The following is a 24,977-nucleotide window of genomic DNA, read 5'->3' on the forward strand; positions in this document are numbered from 1 at the left end:
ATGGAGCTGTCAGTAGTCAGTGTGCTGTGCGGTATTAGTGCAGGGATAAGGGAATGGAGCTGTCAGTAGTCAGTGTGCTGTGCGGTATTAGTGCAGGGATAAGGGAATGAAGCTGTCAGTAGTCAGTGTGCTGTGCGGTATTAGTGCAGGGATAAGGGAATGGAGCTGTCAGTAGTCAGTGTGCTGTGCGGTATTAGTGCAGGGATAAGGGAATGGAGCTGTCAGTAGTCAGTGTGCTGTGCGGTATTAGTACAGGGATAAGGGAATGGAGCTGTCAGTAGTCAGTGTTCTGTGCGGTATTAGTGCAGGGATTAGGGAATGGAGCTGTCAGTAGTCAGTGTGCTGTGCGGTATTAGAGCAGGGATAAGGGAGTGGAGCTGTCAGTAGTCAGTGTGCTGTGCGGTATTAGAGCAGGGATAAGGGAATGGAGCTGTCAGTTGTCAGTGTGCTGTGCGGTATTAGTGCAGGGATAAGGGAATGGAGATGTCAGTAGTCAGTGTGCTGTGAGGTATTAGTACAGGGATAAGGGAATGGAGCTGTCAGTAGTCAGTGTGCTGTGCGGTATTAGTGCAGGTATAAGGGAATGGAGCTGTCAGTAGTCAGTGTGCTGTGAGGTATTAGTACAGGGATAAGGGAATGGAGCTGTCAGTAGTCAGTGTGCTGTGCGGTATTAGTGCAGGGATAAGGGAATGGAGCTGTCAGTAGTCAGTGTGCTGTGCGGTATTAGTGCAGGGATAAGGGAATGGAGCTGTCAGTAGTCAGTGTGCTGTGCGGTATTAGTGCAGGGATAAGGGAATGGAGCTGTCAGTAGTCAGTGTGCTGTGCGGTATTAGTGCAGGGATAAGGGAATGGAGCTGTCAGTAGTCAGTGTGCTGTGCGGTATTAGTGCAGGGATAAGGGAATGGAGCTGTCAGTAGTCAGTGTGCTGTGTGGTATTAGTGCAGGGATAAGGGAATGGAGCTGTCAGTAGTCAGTGTGCTGTGCGGTATTAGTGCAGGGATAAGGGAATGGAGCTGTCAGGAGTCAGTGTGCTGTGCGGTATTAGTGCAGGGATAAGGGAATGGAGCTGTCAGTAGTCAGTGTGCTGTGCGGTATTAGTGCAGTGATAAAGGAATGGAGCTGTCAGTAGTCAGTGTACTGTGCGGTATTAGTGCAGGGATAAGGGAATGGAGCTGTCAGTAGTCAGTGTGCTATGCAGTATTAGTGCAGGGATAAGGGAATGGAGCTGTCAGTAGTCAGTGTGCTGTGCAGAATTAGTGCAGGTATAAGGGAATGGAGCTGTCAGTAGTCAGTGTGCTGTGCGGAATTAGTGCAGGGATAAGGGAATGGAGCTGTCAGTAGTCAGTGTGCTGTGCGGTATTAGTGCAGGGATAAGGGAATGGAGCTGTCAGTAGTCAGTGTGCTGTGCGGTATTAGTGCAGGGATAAGGGAATGGAGATGTCAGTAGTCAGTGTGCTGTGCGGTATTAGTGCAGGGATAAGGGAATGGAGCTGTCAGTAGTCAGTGTACTGTGCGGTATTAGTGCAGGGATAAGAGAATGGAGCTGTCAGTAGTCAGTGTGCTGTGCGGTATTAGTGCAGGGATAAGGGAATGGAGCTGTCAGTAGTCAGTGTGCTGTGCGGTATTAGTGCAGTGATAAAGGAATGGAGCTGTCAGTAGTCAGTGTGCTGTGCGGTATTAGTGCAGGGATAAGGGAATGGAGCTGTCAGTAGTCAGTGTGCTATGCAGTATTAGTGCAGGGATAAGGGAATGGAGCTGTCAGTAGTCAGTGTGCTGTGCGGTATTAGTGCAGGTATAAGGGAATGGAGCTGTCAGTAGTCAGTGTGCTGTGAGGTATTAGTACAGGGATAAGGGAATGGAGCTGTCAGTAGTCAGTGTGCTGTGAGGTATTAGTACAGGGATAAGGGAATGGAGCTGTCAGTAGTCTGTGTGCTGTGCGGTATTAGTGCAGGGATAAGGGAATGGAGATGTCAGTAGTCAGTGTGCTGTGAGGTATTAGTACAGGGATAAGGGAATGGAGCTGTCAGTAGTCAGTGTGCTGTGAGGTATTAGTACAGGGATAAGGGAATGGAGCTGTCAGTAGTCAGTGTGCTGTGCGGTATTAGTGCAGGGATAAGGGAATGGAGCTGTCAGTAGTCAGTGTGCTGTGCGGTTTTAGTGCAGGGATAAGGGAATGGAGATGTCAGTAGTCAGTGTGCTGTGAGGTATTAGTGCAGGGATATGGGAATGGCGCTGTCAGTAGTCAGTGTGCTGTGCGGTATTAGCAGGGATAAGGGAATGGAGCTGTCAGTAGTCAGTGTGCTGTGCGGTATTAGTGCAGGGATAAGGGAATGGAGCTGTCAGTAGTCAGTGTGCTGTGCGGTATTAGTGCAGGGATAAGGGAATGGAGCTGTCAGTAGTCAGTGTGCTGTGCGGTATTAGTGCAGGGATAAGGGAATGGAGCTGTCAGTAGTCAGTGTGCTGTGCGGTATTAGTGCAGGGATAAGGGAATGGAGACGTCAGTAGTCAGTGTGCTGTGCGGTATTAGTGCAGGGATAAGGGAATGGAGCTGTCAGTAGTTAGTGTGCTGTGCGGTATTAGTGCAGGGATAAGGGAATGGAGCTGTCAGTAGTCAGTGTGCTGTGCGGTATTAGTGCAGGGATAAGGGAATGGAGCTGTCAGTAGTCAGTGTGCTGTGAGGTATTAGTGCAGGGATAAGGGAATGGAGCTGTCAGTAGTCAGTGTGCTGTGCGGTATTAGTGCAGGGATAAGGGAATGGAGCTGTCAGTAGTCAGTGTGCTGTGCGGTATTAGTGCAGGGATAAGGGAATGGAGCTGTCAGTAGTCAGTGTGCTGTGCGGTATTAGTGCAGGGATAAGGGAATGGAGCTGTCAGTAGTCAGTGTGCTGTGCGGTATTAGTGCAGGGATAAGGGAATGGAGCTGTCAGTAGTCAGTGTGCTGTGCGGTATTAGTGCAGGGATAAGGGAATGGAGCTGTCAGTAGTCAGTGTGCTGTGCGGTATTAGTGCAGGGATTAGGGAGTGGAGCTGTCAGTAGTCAGTGTGCTGTGCGGTATTAGAGCAGGGATAAGGGAGTGGAGCTGTCAGTAGTCAGTGTGCTGTGCGGTATTAGAGCAGGGATAAGGGAATGGAGCTGTCAGTTGTCAGTGTGCTGTGCGGTATTACTGCAGGGATAAGGGAATGGAGATGTCAGTAGTCAGTGTGCTGTGAGGTATTAGTACAGGGATAAGGGAATGGAGCTGTCAGTAGTCAGTGTGCTGTGCGGTATTAGTGCAGGTATAAGGGAATGGAGCTGTCAGTAGTCAGTGTGCTGTGAGGTATTAGTACAGGGATAAGGGAATGGAGCTGTCAGTAGTCAGTGTGCTGTGCGGTATTAGTGCAGGGATAAGGGAATGGAGCTGTCAGTAGTCAGTGTGCTGTGCGGTATTAGTGCAGGGATAAGGGAATGGAGCTGTCAGTAGTCAGTGTGCTGTGCGGTATTAGTGCAGGGATAAGGGAATGGAGCTGTCAGTAGTCAGTGTGCTGTGCGGTATTAGTGCAGGGATAAGGGAATGGAGCTGTCAGTAGTCAGTGTGCTGTGCGGTATTAGTGCAGGGATAAGGGAATGGAGCTGTCAGTAGTCAGTGTGATGTGCGGTATTAGTGCAGGGATAAGGGAATGGAGCTGTCAGTAGTCAGTGTGATGTGCGGTATTAGTGCAGGGATAAGGGAATGGAGCTGTAAGTTGTCAGTGTGCTGTGCGGTATTTGTACAAGGATAAGGGAATGGAGCTGTCAGTAGTCAGTGTGCTGTGCGGTATTAGAGCAGGGATAAGGGAGTGGAGCTGTCAGTAGTCAGTGTGCTGTGCGGTATTAGAGCAGGGATAAGGTAATGGAGCTGTCAGTTGTCAGTGTGCTGTGCGGTATTAGTGCAGGGATAAGGGAATGGAGATGTCAGTAGTCAGTGTGCTGTGAGGTATTAGTGCAGGGATAAGGGAATGGAGCTGTCAGTAGTCAGTGTGCTGTGCGGTATTAGTGCAGGTATAAGGGAATGGAGCTGTCAGTAGTCAGTGTGCTGTGAGGTATTAGTACAGGGATAAGGGAGTGGAGATGTCAGTAGTCAGTGTGCTGTGCGGTATTAGTGCAGGGATAAGGGAATGGAGATGTCAGTAGTCAGTGTGCTGTGAGGTATTAGTACAGGGATAAGGGAATGGAGCTGTCAGTAGTCAGTGTGCTGTGCGGTATTAGTGCAGGGATAAGGGAATGGAGATGTCAGTAGTCAGTGTGCTGTGAGGTATTAGTACAGGGATAAGGGAGTGGAGATGTCAGTAGTCAGTGTGCTGTGCGGTATTAGTGCAGGGATAAGGGAATGGAGCTGTCAGTAGTCAGTGTGCTGTGCGGTATTAGTGCAGGGATAAGAGAATGGAGCTGTCAGTAGTCAGTGTGCTGTGCGGTATTAGTGCAGGGATAAGGGAATGGAGCTGTCAGTAGTCAGTGTGCTGTGCGGTATTAGTGCAGGGATAAGGGAATGGAGATGTCAGTAGTCAGTGTGCTGTGCGGTATTAGTGCAGGGATAAGGGAATGGAGCTGTCAGTAGTCAGTGTGCTGTGCGGTATTAGTGCAGGGATAAGGGAATGGAGCTGTCAGTAGTTAGTGTGCTGTGCGGTATTAGTGCAGGGATAAGGGAATGGAGCTGTCAGTAGTCAGTGTGCTGTGCGGTATTAGTGCAGGGATAAGGGAATGGAGCTGTCAGTAGTCAGTGTGCTGTGAGGTATTAGTGCAGGGATAAGGGAATGGAGCTGTCAGTAGTCAGTGTGCTGTGCGGTATTAGTGCAGGGATAAGGGAATGGAGCTGTCTGTAGTCAGTGTGCTGTGCGGTATTAGTGCAGGGATAAGGGAATGGAGCTGTCAGTAGTCAGTGTGCTGTGCGGTATTAGTGCAGGGATAAGGGAATGGAGCTGTCAGTAGTCAGTGTGCTGTGCGGTATTAGTGCAGGGATAAGGGAATGGAGCTGTCAGTAGTCAGTGTGCTGTGCGGTATTAGTACAGGGATAAGGGAATGGAGCTGTCAGTAGTCAGTGTTCTATGCGGTATTAGTGCAGGGATTAGGGAATGGAGCTGTCAGTAGTCAGTGTGCTGTGCGGTATTAGAGCAGGGATAAGGGAGTGGAGCTGTCAGTAGTCAGTGTGCTGTGCGGTATTAGAGCAAGGATAAGGGAGTGGAGCTGTCAGTTGTCAGTGTGCTGTGCGGTATTAGTGCAGGGATAAGGGAATGGAGATGTCAGTAGTCAGTGTGCTGTGAGGTATTAGTACAGGGATAAGGGAATGGAGCTGTCAGTAGTCAGTGTGCTGTGCGGTATTAGTGCAGGTATAAGGGAATGGAGCTGTCAGAAGTCAGTGTGCTGTGAGGTATTAGTGCAGGGATAAGGGAATGGAGCTGTCAGTAGTCAGTGTGCTGTGCGGTATTAGTGCAGGGATAAGGGAATGGAGCTGTCAGTAGTCAGTGTGCTGTGCGGTATTAGTGCAGGGATAAGGGAATGGAGCTGTCAGTAGTCAGTGTGCTGTGCGGTATTAGTGCAGGGATAAGGGAATGGAGCTGTCAGTAGTCAGTGTGCTGTGCGGTATTAGTGCAGGGATAAGGGAATGGAGCTGTCAGTAGTCAGTGTGCTGTGCGGTATTAGTGCAGGGGTAAGGGAATGGAGCTGTCAGTAGTCAGTGTGCTGTGCGGTATTAGTGCAGGGATAAGGGAATGGAGCTGTCAGTAGTCAGTGTGCTGTTTGGTATTAGTGCAGTGATAAAGGAATGGAGCTGTCAGTAGTCAGTGTACTGTGCGGTATTAGTGCAGGGATAAGGGAATGGAGCTGTCAGTAGTCAGTGTGCTATGCAGTATTAGTGCAGGGATAAGGGAATGGAGCTGTCAGTAGTCAGTGTGCTGTGCGGTATTAGTGCAGGGATAAGGGAATGGAGCTGTCAGTAGTCAGTGTGCTGTGCGGTATTAGTGCAGGGATAAGGGAATGAAGCTGTCAGTAGTCAGTGTGCTGTGCGGTATTAGTGCAGGGATAAGGGAATGGAGCTGTCAGTAGTCAGTGTGCTGTGCGGTATTAGTGCAGGGATAAGGGAATGGAGCTGTCAGTAGTCAGTGTGCTGTGCGGTATTAGTACAGGGATAAGGGAATGGAGCTGTCAGTAGTCAGTGTTCTGTGCGGTATTAGTGCAGGGATTAGGGAATGGAGCTGTCAGTAGTCAGTGTGCTGTGCGGTATTAGAGCAGGGATAAGGGAGTGGAGCTGTCAGTAGTCAGTGTGCTGTGCGGTATTAGAGCAGGGATAAGGGAATGGAGCTGTCAGTTGTCAGTGTGCTGTGCGGTATTAGTGCAGGGATAAGGGAATGGAGATGTCAGTAGTCAGTGTGCTGTGAGGTATTAGTACAGGGATAAGGGAATGGAGCTGTCAGTAGTCAGTGTGCTGTGCGGTATTAGTGCAGGTATAAGGGAATGGAGCTGTCAGTAGTCAGTGTGCTGTGAGGTATTAGTACAGGGATAAGGGAATGGAGCTGTCAGTAGTCAGTGTGCTGTGCGGTATTAGTGCAGGGATAAGGGAATGGAGCTGTCAGTAGTCAGTGTGCTGTGCGGTATTAGTGCAGGGATAAGGGAATGGAGCTGTCAGTAGTGAGTGTGCTGTGCGGTATTAGTGCAGGGATAAGGGAATGGAGCTGTCAGTAGTCAGTGTGCTGTGCGGTATTAGTGCAGGGATAAGGGAATGGAGCTGTCAGTAGTCACTGTGCTGTGCGGTATTAGTGCAGGGATAAGGGAATGGAGCTGTCAGTAGTCAGTGTGCTGTGTGGTATTAGTGCAGGGATAAGGGAATGGAGCTGTCAGTAGTCAGTGTGCTGTGCGGTATTAGTGCAGGGATAAGGGAATGGAGCTGTCAGGAGTCAGTGTGCTGTGCGGTATTAGTGCAGGGATAAGGGAATGGAGCTGTCAGTAGTCAGTGTGCTGTGCGGTATTAGTGCAGTGATAAAGGAATGGAGCTGTCAGTAGTCAGTGTACTGTGCGGTATTAGTGCAGGGATAAGGGAATGGAGCTGTCAGTAGTCAGTGTGCTATGCAGTATTAGTGCAGGGATAAGGGAATGGAGCTGTCAGTAGTCAGTGTGCTGTGCAGAATTAGTGCAGGTAAAAGGGAATGGAGCTGTCAGTAGTCAGTGTGCTGTGCGGAATTAGTGCAGGGATAAGGGAATGGAGCTGTCAGTAGTCAGTGTGCTGTGCGGTATTAGTGCAGGGATAAGGGAATGGAGCTGTCAGTAGTCAGTGTGCTGTGCGGTATTAGTGCAGGGATAAGGGAATGGAGATGTCAGTAGTCAGTGTGCTGTGCGGTATTAGTGCAGGGATAAGGGAATGGAGCTGTCAGTAGTCAGTGTACTGTGCGGTATTAGTGCAGGGATAAGAGAATGGAGCTGTCAGTAGTCAGTGTGCTGTGCGGTATTAGTGCAGGGATAAGGGAATGGAGCTGTCAGTAGTCAGTGTGCTGTGCGGTATTAGTGCAGTGATAAAGGAATGGAGCTGTCAGTAGTCAGTGTGCTGTGCGGTATTAGTGCAGGGATAAGGGAATGGAGCTGTCAGTAGTCAGTGTGCTATGCAGTATTAGTGCAGGGATAAGGGAATGGAGCTGTCAGTAGTCAGTGTGCTGTGCGGTATTAGTGCAGGTATAAGGGAATGGAGCTGTCAGTAGTCAGTGTGCTGTGAGGTATTAGTACAGGGATAAGGGAATGGAGCTGTCAGTAGTCAGTGTGCTGTGAGGTATTAGTACAGGGATAAGGGAATGGAGCTGTCAGTAGTCTGTGTGCTGTGCGGTATTAGTGCAGGGATAAGGGAATGGAGATGTCAGTAGTCAGTGTGCTGTGAGGTATTAGTACAGGGATAAGGGAATGGAGCTGTCAGTAGTCAGTGTGCTGTGAGGTATTAGTACAGGGATAAGGGAATGGAGCTGTCAGTAGTCAGTGTGCTGTGCGGTATTAGTGCAGGGATAAGGGAATGGAGCTGTCAGTAGTCAGTGTGCTGTGCGGTTTTAGTGCAGGGATAAGGGAATGGAGATGTCAGTAGTCAGTGTGCTGTGAGGTATTAGTGCAGGGATATGGGAATGGCGCTGTCAGTAGTCAGTGTGCTGTGCGGTATTAGCAGGGATAAGGGAATGGAGCTGTCAGTAGTCAGTGTGCTGTGCGGTATTAGTGCAGGGATAAGGGAATGGAGCTGTCAGTAGTCAGTGTGCTGTGCGGTATTAGTGCAGGGATAAGGGAATGGAGCTGTCAGTAGTCAGTGTGCTGTGCGGTATTAGTGCAGGGATAAGGGAATGGAGCTGTCAGTAGTCAGTGTGCTGTGCGGTATTAGTGCAGGGATAAGGGAATGGAGATGTCAGTAGTCAGTGTGCTGTGAGGTATTAGTACAGGGATAAGGGAATGGAGCTGTCAGTAGTCAGTGTGCTGTGCGGTATTAGTGCAGGGATAAGGGAATGGAGATGTCAGTAGTCAGTGTGCTGTGAGGTATTAGTACAGGGATAAGGGAATGGAGCTGTCAGTAGTCAGTGTGCTGTGCGGTATTAGTGCAGGGATAAGGGAATGGAGATGTCAGTAGTCAGTGTGCTGTGAGGTATTAGTACAGGGATAAGGGAGTGGAGATGTCAGTAGTCAATGTGCTGTGAGGTATTAGTACAGGGATAAGGGAATGGAGCTGTCAGTAGTCAGTGTGCTGTGAGGTATTAGTACAGGGATAAGGGAATTGAGATGTCAGTAGTCAGAGTGCTGTGCGGTATTAGTGCAGGGATAAGAGAATGGAGCTGTCAGTAGTCAGTGTGCTGTGCGGTATTAGTGCAGTGATAAAGGAATGGAGCTGTCAGTAGTCAGTGTGCTGTGCGGTATTAGTGCAGGGATAAGGGAATGGAGCTGTCAGTAGTCAGTGTGCTATGCAGTATTAGTGCAGGGATAAGGGAATGGAGCTGTCAGTAGTCAGTGTGCTGTGCGGTATTAGTGCAGGTATAAGGGAATGGAGCTGTCAGTAGTCAGTGTGCTGTGAGGTATTAGTACAGGGATAAGGGAATGGAGCTGTCAGTAGTCAGTGTGCTGTGAGGTATTAGTACAGGGATAAGGGAATGGAGCTGTCAGTAGTCTGTGTGCTGTGCGGTATTAGTGCAGGGATAAGGGAATGGAGATGTCAGTAGTCAGTGTGCTGTGAGGTATTAGTACAGGGATAAGGGAATGGAGCTGTCAGTAGTCAGTGTGCTGTGAGGTATTAGTACAGGGATAAGGGAATGGAGATGTCAGTAGTCAGTGTGCTGTGCGGTATTAGTGCAGGGATAAGGGAATGGAGCTGTCAGTAGTCAGTGTGCTGTGTGGAATTAGTGCAGGGATAAGGGAATGGAGATGTCAGTAGTCAGTGTGCTGTGAGGTATTAGTGCAGGGATATGGGAATGGAGCTGTCAGTAGTCAGTGTGCTGTGCGGTATTAGCAGGGATAAGGGAATGGAGCTGTCAGTAGTCAGTGTGCTGTGCGGTATTAGTGCAGGGATAAGGGAATGGAGCTGTCAGTAGTCAGTGTGCTGTGCGGTATTAGTGCAGGGATAAGGGAATGGAGCTGTCAGTAGTCAGTGTGCTGTGCGGTATTAGTGCAGGGATAAGGGAATGGAGATGTCAGTAGTCAGTGTGCTGTGAGGTATTAGTACAGGGATAAGGGAATGGAGCTGTCAGTAGTCAGTGTGCTGTGCGGTATTAGTGCAGGGATAAGGGAATGGAGATGTCAGTAGTCAGTGTGCTGTGAGGTATTAGTACAGGGATAAGGGAATGGAGCTGTCAGTAGTCAGTGTGCTGTGCGGTATTAGTGCAGGGATAAGGGAATGGAGATGTCAGTAGTCAGTGTGCTGTGAGGTATTAGTGCAGGGATAAGGGAGTGGAGATGTCAGTAGTCAGTGTGCTGTGAGGTATTAGTACAGGGATAAGGGAGTGGAGATGTCAGTAGTCAATGTGCTGTGAGGTATTAGTACAGGGATAAGGGAATGGAGCTGTCAGTAGTCAGTGTGCTGTGAGGTATTAGTACAGGGATAAGGGAATTGAGATGTCAGTAGTCAGTGTGCTGTGCGGTATTAGTGCAGGGATAAGGGAATGGAGCTGTCAGTAGTCAGTGTGCTGTGAGGTATTGGTACAGGGATAAGGGAATGGAGCTGTCAGTAGTCAGTGTGCTGTGAGGTATTAGTACAGGGATAAGGGAATGGAGCTGTCAGTAGTCTGTGTGCTGTGTGGTATTAGTGCAGTGATAAAGGAATGGAGCTGTCAGTAGTCAGTGTACTGTGCGGTATTAGTGCAGGGATAAGGGAATGGAGCTGTCAGTAGTCAGTGTACTGTGCGGTATTAGTGCAGGGATAAGGGAATGGAGCTGTCAGTAGTCAGTGTGCTGTGCGGTATTAGTGCAGGGATAAGGGAATGGAGCTGTCAGTAGTCAGTGTGCTGTATGGTATTAGTGCAGTGATAAAGGAATGGAGCTGTCAGTAGTCAGTGTACTGTGCGGTATTAGTGCAGGGATAAGGGAATGGAGCTGTCAGTAGTCAGTGTGCTATGCAGTATTAGTGCAGGGATAAGGGAATGGAGCTGTCAGTAGTCAGTGTGCTGTGCGGTATTAGTGCAGGTATAAGGGAATGGAGCTGTCAGTAGTCAGTGTGCTGTGAGGTATTAGTACAGGGATAAGGGAATGGAGCTGTCAGTAGTCAGTGTGCTGTGAGGTATTAGTACAGGGATAAGGGAATGGAGCTGTCAGTAGTCTGTGTGCTGTGCGGTATTAGTGCAGGGATAAGGGAATGGAGATGTCAGTAGTCAGTGTGCTGTGAGGTATTAGTACAGGGATAAGGGAATGGAGCTGTCAGTAGTCAGTGTGCTGTGAGGTATTAGTACAGGGATAAGGGAATGGTGTTGTCAGTAGTCAGTGTGCTGTGCGGTATTAGTGCAGGGATAAGGGAATGGAGCTGTCAGTAGTCAGTGTGCTGTGCGGTATTAGTGCAGGGATAAGGGAATGGAGATGTCAGTAGTCAGTGTGCTGTGAGGTATTAGTGCAGGGATAAGGGAATGGAGCTGTCAGTAGTCAGTGTGCTGTGCGGTATTAGTGCAGGGATAAGGGAATGGAGCTGTCAGTAGTCAGTGTGCTGTGCGGTATTAGTGCAGGGATAAGGGAATGGAGCTGTCAGTAGTCAGTGTGCTGTGCGGTATTAGTGCAGGGATAAGGGAATGGAGCTGTCAGTAGTCAGTGTGCTGTGCGGTATTAGTGCAGGGATAAGGGAATGGAGCTGTCAGTAGTCAGTGTGCTGTGCGGTATTAGTGCAGGGATAAGGGAATGGAGCTGTCAGTAGTCAGTGTGCTGTGCGGTATTAGTGCAGGGATAAGGGAATGGAGATGTCAGTAGTCAGTGTGCTGTGAGGTATTAGTACAGGGATAAGGGAATGGAGCTGTCAGTAGTCAGTGTGCTGTGCGGTATTAGTGCAGGGATAAGGGAATGGAGATGTCAGTAGTCAGTGTGCTGTGAGGTATTAGTACAGGGATAAGGGAATGGAGCTGTCAGTAGTCAGTGTGCTGTGCGGTATTAGTGCAGGGATAAGGGAATGGAGATGTCAGTAGTCAGTGTGCTGTGAGGTATTAGTGCAGGGATAAGGGAGTGGAGATGTCAGTAGTCAGTGTGCTGTGCGGTATTAGTGCAGGGATAAGGGAATGGAGATGTCAGTAGTCAGTATGCTGTGAGGTATTAGTACAGGGATAAGGGAATGGAGCTGTCAGTAGTCAGTGTGCTGTGCAGTATTAGTGCAGGGATAAGGGAATGGAGATGTCAGTAGTCAGTGTGCTGTGAGGTATTAGTACAGGGATAAGGGAGTGGAGATGTCAGTAGTCAATGTGCTGTGAGGTATTAGTACAGGGATAAGGGAATGGAGCTGTCAGTAGTCAGTGTGCTGTGAGGTATTAGTACAGGGATAAGGGAATGGAGATGTCAGTAGTCAGTGTGCTGTGCGGTATTAGTGCAGGGATAAGGGAATGGAGCTGTCAGTAGTCAGTGTGCTGTGCGGTATTAGTGCAGGGATAAGGGAATGGAGATGTCAGTAGTCAGTGTGCTGTGAGGTATTAGTGCAGGGATAAGGGAATGGAGCTGTCAGTAGTCAGTGTGCTGTGCGGTATTAGTGCAGGGATAAGGGAATGGAGCTGTCAGTAGTCAGTGTGCTTTGCGGTATTAGTGCAGGGATAAGGGAATGGAGCTGTCAGTAGTCAGTGTGCTGTGAGGTATTAGTGCAGGGATAAGGGAATGGAGCTGTCAGTAGTCAGTGTGCTGTGCGGTATTAGTGCAGGGATAAGGGAATGGAGCTGTCAGTAGTCAGTGTGCTGTGCGGTATTAGTGCAGGGATAAGGGAATGGAGATGTCAGTAGTCAGTGTGCTGTGAGGTATTAGTTCAGGGATAAGGGAATGGAGCTGTCAGTAGTCAGTGTGCTGTGCGGTATTAGGGCAGGGATAAGGGAATGGAGATGTCAGTAGTCAGTGTGCTGTGAGGTATTAGTACAGGGATAAGGGAATGGAGCTGTCAGTAGTCAGTGTGCTGTGCGGTATTAGTGCAGGGATAAGGGAATGGAGATGTCAGTAGTCAGTGTGCTGTGAGGTATTAGTGCAGGGATAAGGGAGTGGAGATGTCAGTAGTCAGTGTGCTGTGCGGTATTAGTGCAGGGATAAGGGAATGGAGATGTCAGTAGTCAGTGTGCTGTGAGGTATTAGTACAGGGATAAGGGAATGGAGCTGTCAGTAGTCAGTGTGCTGTGCGGTATTAGTGCAGGGATAAGGGAATGGAGATGTCAGTAGTCAGTGTGCTGTGAGGTATTAGTACAGGGATAAGGGAGAGGAGATGTCAGTAGTCAGTGTGCTGTGAGGTATTAGTACAGGGATAAGGGAATGGAGCTGTCAGTAGTCAGTGTGCTGTGAGGTATTAGTACAGGGATAAGGGAATGGAGATGTCAGTAGTCAGTGTGCTGTGTGGTATTAGTGCAGGGATAAGGGAATGGAGCTGTCAGTAGTCAGTGTGCTGTGCGGTATTAGTGCAGGGATAAGGGAATGGAGATGTCAGTAGTCAGTGTGCTGTGAGGTATTAGTGCAGGGATAAGGGAATGGAGCTGTCAGTAGTCAGTGTGCTGTGTGGTATTAGTGCAGGGATAAGGGAATGGAGCTGTCAGTAGTCAGTGTGCTGTGTGGTATTAGTGCAGGGATAAGGGAATGGAGCTGTCAGTAGTCAGTGTGCTGTGCGGTATTAGTGCAGGGATAAGGGAATGGAGATGTCAGTAGTCAGTGTGCTGTGCGGTATTAGTGCAGGGATAAGGGAATGGAGCTGTCAGTAGTCAGTGTGCTGTGCGGTATTAGTGCAGGGATAAGGGAATGGAGATGTCAGTAGTCAGTGTGCTGTGAGGTATTAGTACAGGGATAAGGGAATGGAGCTGTCAGTAGTCAGTGTGCTGTGCGGTATTAGTGCAGGGATAAGGGAATGGAGATGTCAGTAGTCAGTGTGCTGTGAGGTATTAGTACAGGGATAAGGGAATGGAGCTGTCAGTAGTCAGTGTGCTGTGCGGTATTAGTGCAGGGATAAGGGAATGGAGATGTCAGTAGTCAGTGTGCTGTGAGGTATTAGTGCAGGGATAAGGGAGTGGAGATGTCAGTAGTCAGTGTGCTGTGCGGTATTAGTGCAGGGATAAGTGAATGGAGATGTCTGTAGTCAGTGTGCTGTGCGGTATTAGTGCAGGTATAAGGGAATGGAGCTGTCAGTAGTCAGTGTGCTGTGAGGTATTAGTACAGGGATAAGGGAATGGAGCTGTCAGTAGTCAGTGTGCTGTGCGGTATTAGTGCAGGGATAAGGGAATGGAGCTGTCAGTAGTCAGTGTGCTGTGCGGTATTAGTGCAGGGATAAGGGAATGGAGCTGTCAGTAGTCAGTGTGCTGTGAGGTATTAGTGCAGGGATAAGGGAGTGGAGATGTCAGTAGTCAGTGTGCTGTGCGGTATTAGTGCAGGGATAAGGGAATGGAGCTGTCAGTAGTCAGTGTACTGTGCGGTATTAGTGCAGGGATAAGGGAATGGAGCTGTCAGTAGTCAGTGTGCTGTGAGGTATTAGTACAGGGATAAGGGAATGGAGCTGTCAGTAGTCAGTGTGCTGTGCGGTATTAGTGCAGGGATAAGGGAATGGAGCTGTCAGTAGTCAGTGTGATGTGCGGTATTAGTGCAGGGATAAGGGAATGGAGCTGTCAGTAGTCAGTGTGCTGTGAGGTATTAGTACAGGGATAAGGGAGTGGAGCTGTCAGTACCTTGGCACATAATAGAATGTCCAGAAAGTCCAGGTGTCTCTTCTGTTTTATCTTCTCAAGCTCCGTCTCCTGGTTAAGAGATTCTTTCCTCTGTTTGATTACTTTATCTATAATGGACACATTTTATTATTATTATTATTATTATTATTATTATTATAGCTTAAATATGTATAATTATGGGGGAAATTACACTGTAGATAAAAACACATAATATCATTTGGAAGCAACAATTTATATGTCAAGTCCAGATTTCACAACAAATCAGAAAGTGATAGTATCCGGGTTTATTTTCTAGAGTGTTGCTATATCTGTGGTGCCATTTGTGAAGGGCCCTGTTCTGAATGTTGTGGTGCACCTGGACAGTAAGCTATAGAGCGTAGTAATTAGGGGTATATTTACAAAGATTCGATTTTACTTTCGTTTTGATGTGTGATTTAGCTCACCTCAAACTGAATCAAAATCGAAAGTTCAAATCCCTCTTCAAAACTCTCATTTACTAACATTCAATTTTAGAAGCATTTTCTAAATCGAATTTGATTTGGTTCGGTTTTGAGCGATGATTTGCTGTTCGATTTGGCATGTTTATGTAGTAATGGAATCTCAAATTACACTTCTATTCAGTCGGGGATTTGCAGTTCATTTTCACACAGATAAAGAGAAATTAGATCAATTTTGAATAAACACTGGAAAATTTTATTATTAGATCCAATTTTGGGTAATAAAATTAATCCCAAACCACAGATTGTTTTTAGACGGGCCCCTAACCTTAAAAACCGATTAGCACCTAGTGTGTTACCAGCTGAAACCTTTAAAGAAAATAAGAATTGGATAGAACGGAGAAAATTTTTTTTTCTATGCCAACATTGTAAAGTATGTAAATATTGTAATAAGGAGAGGAGTGATTTTATTGACAATGCTAATATAAAGAAATGGGATGTTAAGGATAGGATGAATTGTGTATACGGAGGAGTGATCTATATGATCCAATGTAAATGTGGTAAAAAGTACATTGGGAAAACTAAGCGCCAATTGAAGCTTAGAATATTGGAACACTTGAGAAGTATTATTAATAAAAACATCAATCATAGTGTTCATAGACATATCTATAGGTGTCACAACTCTTCCCTAGAAGGCTTTTCTTTTAAAGGAATAGAGTTGGTTGCACTAGATGAGAGGGGAGGTGATTTTAAAAAAAAATTATCACATAGGGAGACGTATTGGATATATATGTTAAACACCCTTGCCCCATGGGCTTACATGAAAATTATGATATTGTTTCCTATGTATAAACTGGTTGTATCTGTAGGAATACTGGAGATTAAGACAAAATGAGGTCAGTATTGTTGTTGAGAGTTTCTCCTTTGCTGACTGATCTAATTAATCTCCTTTGTACTCTTGTTTTGCATGTCCTGACCTCAGGTACTTTTTGGGGGCATGTGATAGATATATTCTATCCCCTAGTGTCAATTATCTTAAAATATAAGAGTATAAAATAGTAATTTAAATAAATATATATATACAATGGTAATTCTTTTTATTAGACAAAACTATGTATGTAGTTAGTTTCTTTGATGTACAGTTATTTGTGATATAATCGTATTCATTCTCCTATATATTGTTTCAAGAAGCGCATACTGTATATATTGAAACACTCACCTTTTCTGACATTCATGCAGTTTTTAAAAAGAAAATTCTGATTATAACATATGTGTAATGAGTTTGCAATATTGTTGTATTTGTTTTTTAGTTAAATTGTCATGTAACATTGCTGCTAATTAGTTTGTAACATTATTATATTTGTTTTAAAATGTTGTGTAACATTACTATTATATGAGATTATTGTAGCAATTGTTTGTTACAAAGGTGCACATTTGTCGCACATGCGTATAACTAATTGGAATTAGTGCTGCTATATAAGGTTAGATCAGCAGAGCTAGGACGCACCCACTGACGAATCCCGAGTGACGGAACTTGTTTGGCGCGGCACCAGTTGGACACTTGCTGTACCCATCACTTACTCTAAGTGAGCTATCACCAAGGCAGGAGCTTTGGGTTATGGTGTGTCTGGATGTCCATGAGAGAGTCAGCTAAAAGCAGATGATTCTCCATCGGTATTGATGCATAACAGTTCCAGCAGTGACGAGATTCGGTGGTTATCCGTTTGAGTTACACGCTGTAGTTTTAACTGAAATGTACGTGATTTTATGTATTTATTTATACAAAGATTGATATGATTCTACAATGTGCGCTCCTTTCATCTTCCTAGAATAATTGGTTCTGGTTTTGGTGAAGCCGCGATTTGAGGTAGCAGCGCTTGTTTGGATCCAGTCATATTGGACTTTAATAAAACACAAGTGGACTTAGGGCCTGATTCAGACCCACTCGCGAGCGGCTGTCCGCTCGCAAGTGGGTCGATGTTATGGACTGAGCATGCGCACGACGGAGGGAGCTCCGTCGTGCGCATGCGCCAGACGTGACGAGCGAAGGAAAGTCCTTCGCTCGTTGTGTCCGATCAAAGGGGGCGTGTTGTCAATGTTGATTGACAGCACGCCCCCTTTGGTGGGCGTGCCGGGGGCGTGCCTCCCTGACGGGGGCGTTCCCACGGGAACGCCTCCCGTCAGAAGCCGGCCCACTGACATCACTAGTGATGTCAGTGGGAGTGATTTTGGCTCTGATAGAGCCAAAATCACTCCGGAGCTTGCGGTTGAAAACCTCAACCGCAGGCTCCGGCTCGCAATTTCGATGGTAGCGATGGTCACGACCATCGCCGCCATCACAATGCACGCTCGTATAGCCTGTGGGTGGTGACCCACAGCTATACGAGCGTCCAGGAGGACGCTCCATTTTCATGGAGCCCGGCCCTCATTCAGAGTGTGCGCTCTGCTCAGAGCGTACGGCTCTGAATGAGGGCCCTAGTGCGCAGCAAACATATATATATATATACACACACACACAAAAACACATATATAGACAAATATATACATATACACAGATATATACATAAACATATGCAGACAAGTATATATATATATATATATATATATATATACACACATATATAGACAAATCTATATATAAATATATATATATATATATATATATATATATTTATATTCCCACTGAGGAAGTTTTTCGGGAGGAAACATGTTTGGGCTTGGCTTATGACGGAGACGCTGTGATGTCATCAGTCCAGGAAACGCTGGTGTTTTGGAGAGGACGCCAGGGGTGCTGGCTTATGCGGGATCACCGGAGGTCCTTTTACTTTATGAGCTGTTTATGATATTTCCATATATCACAATTTTATATGTGAGTGGTTCTTAATTATTTTAGTAAAGAATTGAGGTGTAAACGTACTTCACCATTGTGCGCCTCCGATTATTTTTATTCCATGTACAGAAACACTGACCTTTGGGAAGAGGTTTTTTTTTTTTTGTTTTTTTTTTAGGAGAAGCTGCACCACAAAAAGCACAAAAATACCTGGACTTTCATTTGCACTTTGCAATTCGGCGCAATATAGGAGAGCATATTTGTATGTAAATATATATATATATATATGTCAATAAGTAGAAAAGGGGCACTCACCAGAGCATTGCAAACAAGCTAAAGTCGATTTATCGCTTACATGTGTCAGTTGACGTTTCGGTCAAACATGACCTTTCTCAAGACCACCAACAGAACAACAGGCACATGAAAGACAGCATATGTCCAAAAAACAGCATCACAAATCTCCTTACCTGTGTCCCCTTAAGTAGCCAGCATTCCCGCGTGTCTCATATCCGAACACTGCCGGATCGGAAATGAGGTGCGTTCCTTCATCCAGAACGCAAGGACCCGCAAGCCAGAAGTGAGTGACCATCTGGTCACATGTATCTCAGGAGGCGGGTCTTATCGTCATGGTAACAGCTAGCACAACACATCATGCGTCTCTAACAGACGCTAGCCTCGGTATCATCGGGCTAACCGGTCACATGATGTAAAACTAAATTAAATTCAGATAGTACAGAGCATCGCGCTATTAATGGACCAACCTTATTAGACATTGGCAAATCTAGCCGCTCAAGTATCGAGCAAAAAGGGGCTGAAGTGTACATATGTGGCACCAAAATTTCAAAAGTACAATACTATAGTGACAAATAGGGAGCGCAGGGCACCACAGGGGACACAGGGGCCCAAAGTATCTAAACAAACAGTGCTATTAAAACCCACAACAATTCCATGATAACTCACATCATTGTTTAGTTATTACCATATTTTTTTTTAAATTAGAACAAAATAGTTTTTTGTAGCATATTTTTTGTTTTTAACCTTATATAAAAGGGGATAATCATAATATTGACATCCCCAAATAAGCAACTGTAAAACACCCTATTTATCCAAGGAGTATCCATACCCGAAACATATACAATAACAGATTATACAAGAAAAACAGAGAATACAAGAAAAAAAGAAAAGACTTAATTTGGGTACCTAGGCAAGTAACTCATCTCAAAAAGATGTGAAGTGGATTAAACTCGTTTAAACCCCTAGGGGCCACCGTGTCCAGACGTTATATCCATTTGGCTTCCAGCTTACGGAGGCTTAGTTCACGGTTCCCACCTCTTGGGGATTTAGGCACCCAGTCGATTATGCAACATTTTAAGGATGCTACTTGATGGCCTGCCCGTAGAAAATGTATTGTCACCGGTTTATCCGAGCTACCAGTAGTAATGGCCTGTCTGATGGAACAACGGTGATTGGCCATTCTTTCACGAAAGACACGTGTTGTCAGACCAACGTATGCTGGCCACAGGGGCACATTAGTAGATAGATTACGTGGTCTGATAGACAGTGAAGTTTGTGTCTCAATTAAAATCGGTCTTCCACTGTGAGGGTGTGGAAATGTAGGCCCTGTTAGTAATGATCTACAGGTCATGCAATTTGCGCATTTAAAGCACCCAGGTTTGGTGGTCTGAAGCCAGTTCTTAACTGATTTTATGGGGTGACTTATTGGACGCATCAATATCTCTTTCAAGTTGCATCCACGGTGAAAAGCCATAAGCAGAGGATCGTTAATCTTCCCTTTGAATACTGGGTCAGAGGCCACAACATGCCAGTTTTTTCCACAGACCTCCGTACCTCCTTTGACATATAGTCGAATTGGCTAACAAAGGTCATCCTGGCATTGCCTGTGATCTCTTTTGTACTGGTCAATCTTTTACGTGCTCTGGTGAGGCAGCTCTCAATGATATTGCTATATATAATAAGAAAAAGAAAAGGAAAAACCAAATTGCGCCTGGTCCCACACACCCTTATTGGCATTGATCTTACTGATTGCCACCCCTCTCTACAGAACAAACATTTAAAGAAACACAATATGACAGACAGCTCTGCAAAAACGATCAATCACACATAGAATTTAAATAATTCAAAAAATATATTTAATAAATTAAAAAAAGGACAATAATATTAAAAAAATGGCCATAAATTGTCTAAAAGACACAGTATTGGGGTAAATCCAAAGACTGCAAGTACAATCAGGTAAAAATATTGACTAAGTATAATTGGTATATTGTTCTTATAATCACCAATAATAAATAACATCAATTGTTGGTCTAGTGCTTCTACAATTCATAATATACAAAACATAATAAGAACATAAAAAATGCAAGTGAAATTGGCTACCATTGGAAATATGGTGCTTTCTTTCAAGGATGCTGGATATTTGCAATAGGATTTTATAATAACTGTATTCCTTCTCCCATGTGATCCACTCATTCAATACGGAGCCACATACAATGTTACTTCCTCAGTGTTTTCACTAGCAGATATAATGCAACAAAAAATCCCTCCAGGGGGATAATTGACAGACCTCTCCTTCCTGTTTTTAATGGGGAGAATATTAATATTGTACCCCTGGCATTCAAAAAATCAGCATGCTATGATGGAATAATAATAACTCAGTCTCTGTTTTTAATGGTGAGTGTACAAATGTTACACTCCCGATAGTCAGATAATCAGCATGCTAAAATGAAATAACTCAGTCTTCCATTGACTTAAATCAGGCAGTCCATGTCGTCATACACACTGGGAGCCTTATGGAGGAGATTTTTAAAAACACAAAATCCTTGTCTCCAGCCTCAGTGCACTTTGAGCTAAAAAGTTCCTTGCTGCATGCACAAACACTTGTGGGTATTTGGTAACGCGTTTCCCCGCCTCTATGTGAGTCTCAGTGGCTTCCTCAGACAGTGACATTGCTACAGTAACCCCTTTGTTCAAATCTCAGCTTCATCTCCATTATCTGTGTCTCGGCCACGTCCTCTTCAGTATTGTTCCATAGGACATGGAGGACTTGTGATGTTGGTAAGCTATTTTTCAACTCCGGTGGGTGGTAGCTTGTTGCAAATAGCAAGGAGTTGCGGTCCATATTTTTACGATAAAGGGTCGTACCAAGTGAAGATCCCTTCTTAAAGAGCGTTACATCCAAAAAGTCCAAAGACTTCTCATCTACTTTAGACGTAAGATGGACCGGACTATCCAACAAATTTAAATGTTGGACCATACATTCCAGACTCTCAATTGAGTCGGTCCAAATCAGAAATACATCATCTATATATCTCTTATAGTGATGAATACTTCCTCCAAATACAGACAAGATGTTGTTCTCTTCGTAGTCGTGCATAAATATATTGGTGTATGCCGGGGCGAGGTTAGAACCCATCGCAGTCCCGGATATTTGAAGGAAGTATTCGTCACCATACATAAAATGATTCTGTCTAAGGACTAGATTCAACAGATCTAGAACAAATTCAGTTGGAGGACCCTGTATAGGGTGGGCCGGTAGTGCTTTTCTCAATGGCATTATCCCCTGATTGTGCGGGATTATGGTTTATAGAGATGATACATCTAGAGACACCAATAGGGCATCATCAGAAGGATCTGTTATATCCGGAATCTTGGAGTTAGGCCAGCTTCAATGACAGATGCGATAATCAGACAATTAAGTATGTCATACACTGATATAAATACTGGCATAAGTCAGAACCTCATCTCACAACTCCTGCTCACTTTGAAGAAGTCCAGAATGGACGAAACGCGTCGGGACCTCCTCCACCTACCAGTACATGGACTAAAAACAGACTATCCTATTGAGAGACTGCACTACATAGCACTTTAAGTGTTTTTTTTACCGAGTTAAGTCTTATCCACTTTTTAATGAGCTATTTTTTATTCATATTGTATTTATGCATTATGTATTCCTCACTCTTTGTGATATAGTACTGTATCCCCCATTTTTTTTGTCCCTCTTATTAACCCCCCTCCCCCTGATTTTTTATCTCCAATAAATATAGTTTCATGTTTATCCTAATTATATTATTTTTTTCTATTTTACTAAAATAGGGCTAAATTTTGACTAGCCTGCATATTACCGGACATCTAACACTTGCACTTTATTTTTTATCTATTTTTTATATCTACAATTGATATATATACCTTTTATTTACCTGGATATTTTTTACACATTGGGACACCACACACTGGAACTAGGAATATTCTCATGAAAAACCTATTAAAGAAAATATCTGGTACGCATGGACTAAGGATTACCTGTTGTATGTCTACCCATATTTTACTTAATTTATTACACTATTAGGTGCTTTTTCCTCTCCCCCACTATATATATATATATATAAATAATTACACACACACACAAATATATATATTTTATTTATATACATACATACATACAGCCCCAGGTGAAGATCACAGTCACACAGAGCAGCAGAAGACATTACACTGACCTGCATGTAGCGGTTCCTGCTGCAGCTCCACATTTTCCAAATGAGCCCACTCCAGTCTCTCAGCTCATTTGCTGATGGAGGATGGTGGGGGGGGGGTAAATGGTTGGAACGTTGGAAACTCTAAAGGGGGTGGAGCTTTATCATCATGTGGGTGGGCGGAGCTTCAGCGTGGCGTGGGTGGTCAGAGCTTCATGATGCCGCAGGTTGGCAGGGCTTATTGGCTTTGAGTGTGAGTGGCTGGCCTGGCACTGAATCGGCAGGAATCTGGAACAGAAGTGCTCCACCGGCCCCAATTATTAATCCGGGGCCCACTGGGGAAATTCCCATTTCCCCGGCAGCCCAGTCTGAGCCTGAGCCCCTGGCTCTCTACCCAATGAATGGCTCCCTCCATTGAAGTCAATGGAGAGCCTCAAGGCAACTAAAATGTTATTTTGCGGTTCCCACCATTTACTTTAATGGAGGGAGCTGTTCACTGGCTGAGAGAGGCGGGGGCTGACCTCTCTCAGCCAATGAGTGCTCAGATACGGCTCTACAAAGGCAGAAGCCGCATCTGAGTGCTTCATTCAGGAGATAACAACCATTATGTTTATCTAGTGCCATGGATGCCTACAGGGAGAAGGGGACCACTCCAGGTAATGTATGTAAGCTACACTGTCATGGTGTCTGTGTCTTGTGTTTATTTAAACATTTATTTACAGGTGAACTACAGGTACCAGTGGGCCCTTAATGTACTTGTAGTTCCCCAAGTACCACCATGCGGAGGAGGCACCTGCAGTTTTACTGTAAAGACAATGTTTTTAATCTTTTTTTTACACTACACTAACACTATCAACCAATTACCCACCGTCCAGGAGTGGCAGGGATAGCCCCGGGTTATCAGCTTAGGCTAGGGGTGTCCTGGACAGGTGGACCCCTTTATTGGGGGATCCACAACTCCCCAGGGATCCCTGGCCTGGGCTGACTAATGGTCAGGGCTGATGCTGTGGCTGGGGGGCTTGGTGATAGGGCATAAGCCCCCTGCTAGAAAGGGTCAGGTACTGGTTCTGAAGATTAAAGGGGGACCCTACGCATTTTCCTCCCTGTAATTCCAGAACCAGGACTGGCTCAGAGCCCAGTGCTGGTTGTGCTAAGTACGCAATTTTTTCCCTGTACTTAGACAACCAGGACTGGCTATAAAAAGTCCGGGGCTGGTTCTGTTTTAGGGGGGGCCCCACGTAATTTTTTTTCAAAGTAACTCTTTCTTAGCTTTTTACAGTAAGATACATGCATACATCTGTGTCAATCCGACCTGCTCATGCTCAGATCGAAAGCATGAAGCAGGTCTATTCATTTGGGGATTTGACGTTCGATTTCAAATCGAATGATAGTAAATAAGGGATTTGTGTATTGGTCTATGTAAAAGTAACAATGTTTTTCCAATGTTCAATTTGAGTAAAATTCGGTTAGAAACTCAATTATACATTCGATTTAGCCTTTAGTAAATACCCACATGCAAAATCGAAAGAAAATCACCTCTAAACGTTTGTCATCCTAAACCCAGAGCTCTACACATTATTATAATGTTTAAGAGTTTATTTATAAAATAAACACAAATTTAAGTTTGTATGCTTATTACAATCCAACACACACACACACACTGAATTGAAAAGTGAAATAAATATTTGCACATTATACTCACACGTGTGCTCATGTGCTATTTTCTTCACTCTCCGAAAGCGGAATCCATTTGGGCTCAGATGGTAAATGAGGGAATTATGATACAGAAAAAAGCGGGACCTGAGATCCACCTGGTAGGAGAGCTCATACACGGCTTTAATGTAATCATTCTCACTGCACAAGGAGGAAAGGAGTAACAGGTAAGTGGTGCAGTACTTTATAGTGGACACTAGGTGTCATGTTTTATAATATTGTACATCCATGGAGAATTATATGACATGTTACTTGTAGGTGTGCAGTCTATGGTCCCACCCCTATATATGCTATATTATGTATATATATTTGAAGGCAAAGAGACTCCTTCAGCCTAGATTAGCACCCTCCCTATCCACCCCGGATTGTTTTTAACCCCTTAGCGGGTTAATATTTTTTCCAAAAAAAAACAGCTCAGAAATGGTTGTTTTTTTATGATTGAACTAGGTAAAGAACATCTATTTAACACTTATCCAATACAATTTTATAAAAAAAAAAAAAAAAGATATATTATTTTTGTAAAACACAACATACAGCCATGGCCAAAAGTTTTGAGAATGACACAAGTATTGGTTTTCACAAAGTTTGCTGCTTCAGTGTTTTTAGACCTTTTTGTCAGATGTTATTATGGTATACAGAAGTAACATTACAGCATTACATAAGTGTCAGATGTTACTATGGTATACTGAGGTAACATTACAGCATTACATAAGTGTCACATGTTACTATGGTATACTGAGGTAACATTACAGCATTACATAAGTGTCACATGTTACTATGGTATACTGAGGTAACATTACATAAGTGTCAGATGTTACTATGGTATACTGAGGTAACATTACAGCATTACATAAGTGTCACATGTTATTATGATATACTGAGGTAACATTACAGCATGGCATAAGTGTCAGATGTTACTATGGTATACTGAGGTAACATTACAGCATGACATAAGTGTCAGATGTTACTATGGTATACTGAGGTAACATTACAGCATGACATAAGTGTCAGATGTTACTATGGTATACTGAGGTAACATTACAGCATTACATAAGTGTCAGATGTTACTATGGTATACTGAGGTAACATTACAGCATTACATAAGTGTCAGATGTTACTATGGTATACTGAGGTAACATTACAGCATTACACATGCTGTGTTATTTCATTATGATAACAATTGTCTCTAT

General features: G+C 44.9%; 1 protein-coding gene across 1 annotated transcript in view; it reads right to left on the reverse strand.

The window, feature by feature from the left end:
- LOC148474689 (cytochrome P450 4B1-like) overlaps nucleotides 1–24,977 on the reverse strand; it is a 291,441-nt gene that overhangs the window by 204,784 nt on the left and 61,680 nt on the right. Inside the window, exons 6-7 of the mRNA XM_088458237.1 lie at nucleotides 23,777–23,928; nucleotides 14,321–14,427 (exon numbers count right to left, since the gene is read on the reverse strand). Of these exons, the coding sequence (XP_088314363.1) occupies nucleotides 14,321–14,427; nucleotides 23,777–23,928 (259 nt within the window). The remainder of the gene's footprint in view (nucleotides 1–14,320; nucleotides 14,428–23,776; nucleotides 23,929–24,977) is intronic.

This window comes from Taudactylus pleione, unplaced genomic scaffold (genome assembly GCF_031769625.1).
Source record: "Taudactylus pleione unplaced genomic scaffold, aTauple2 ptg000819l, whole genome shotgun sequence".
NCBI lineage: Eukaryota > Metazoa > Chordata > Amphibia > Anura > Myobatrachidae > Taudactylus > Taudactylus pleione.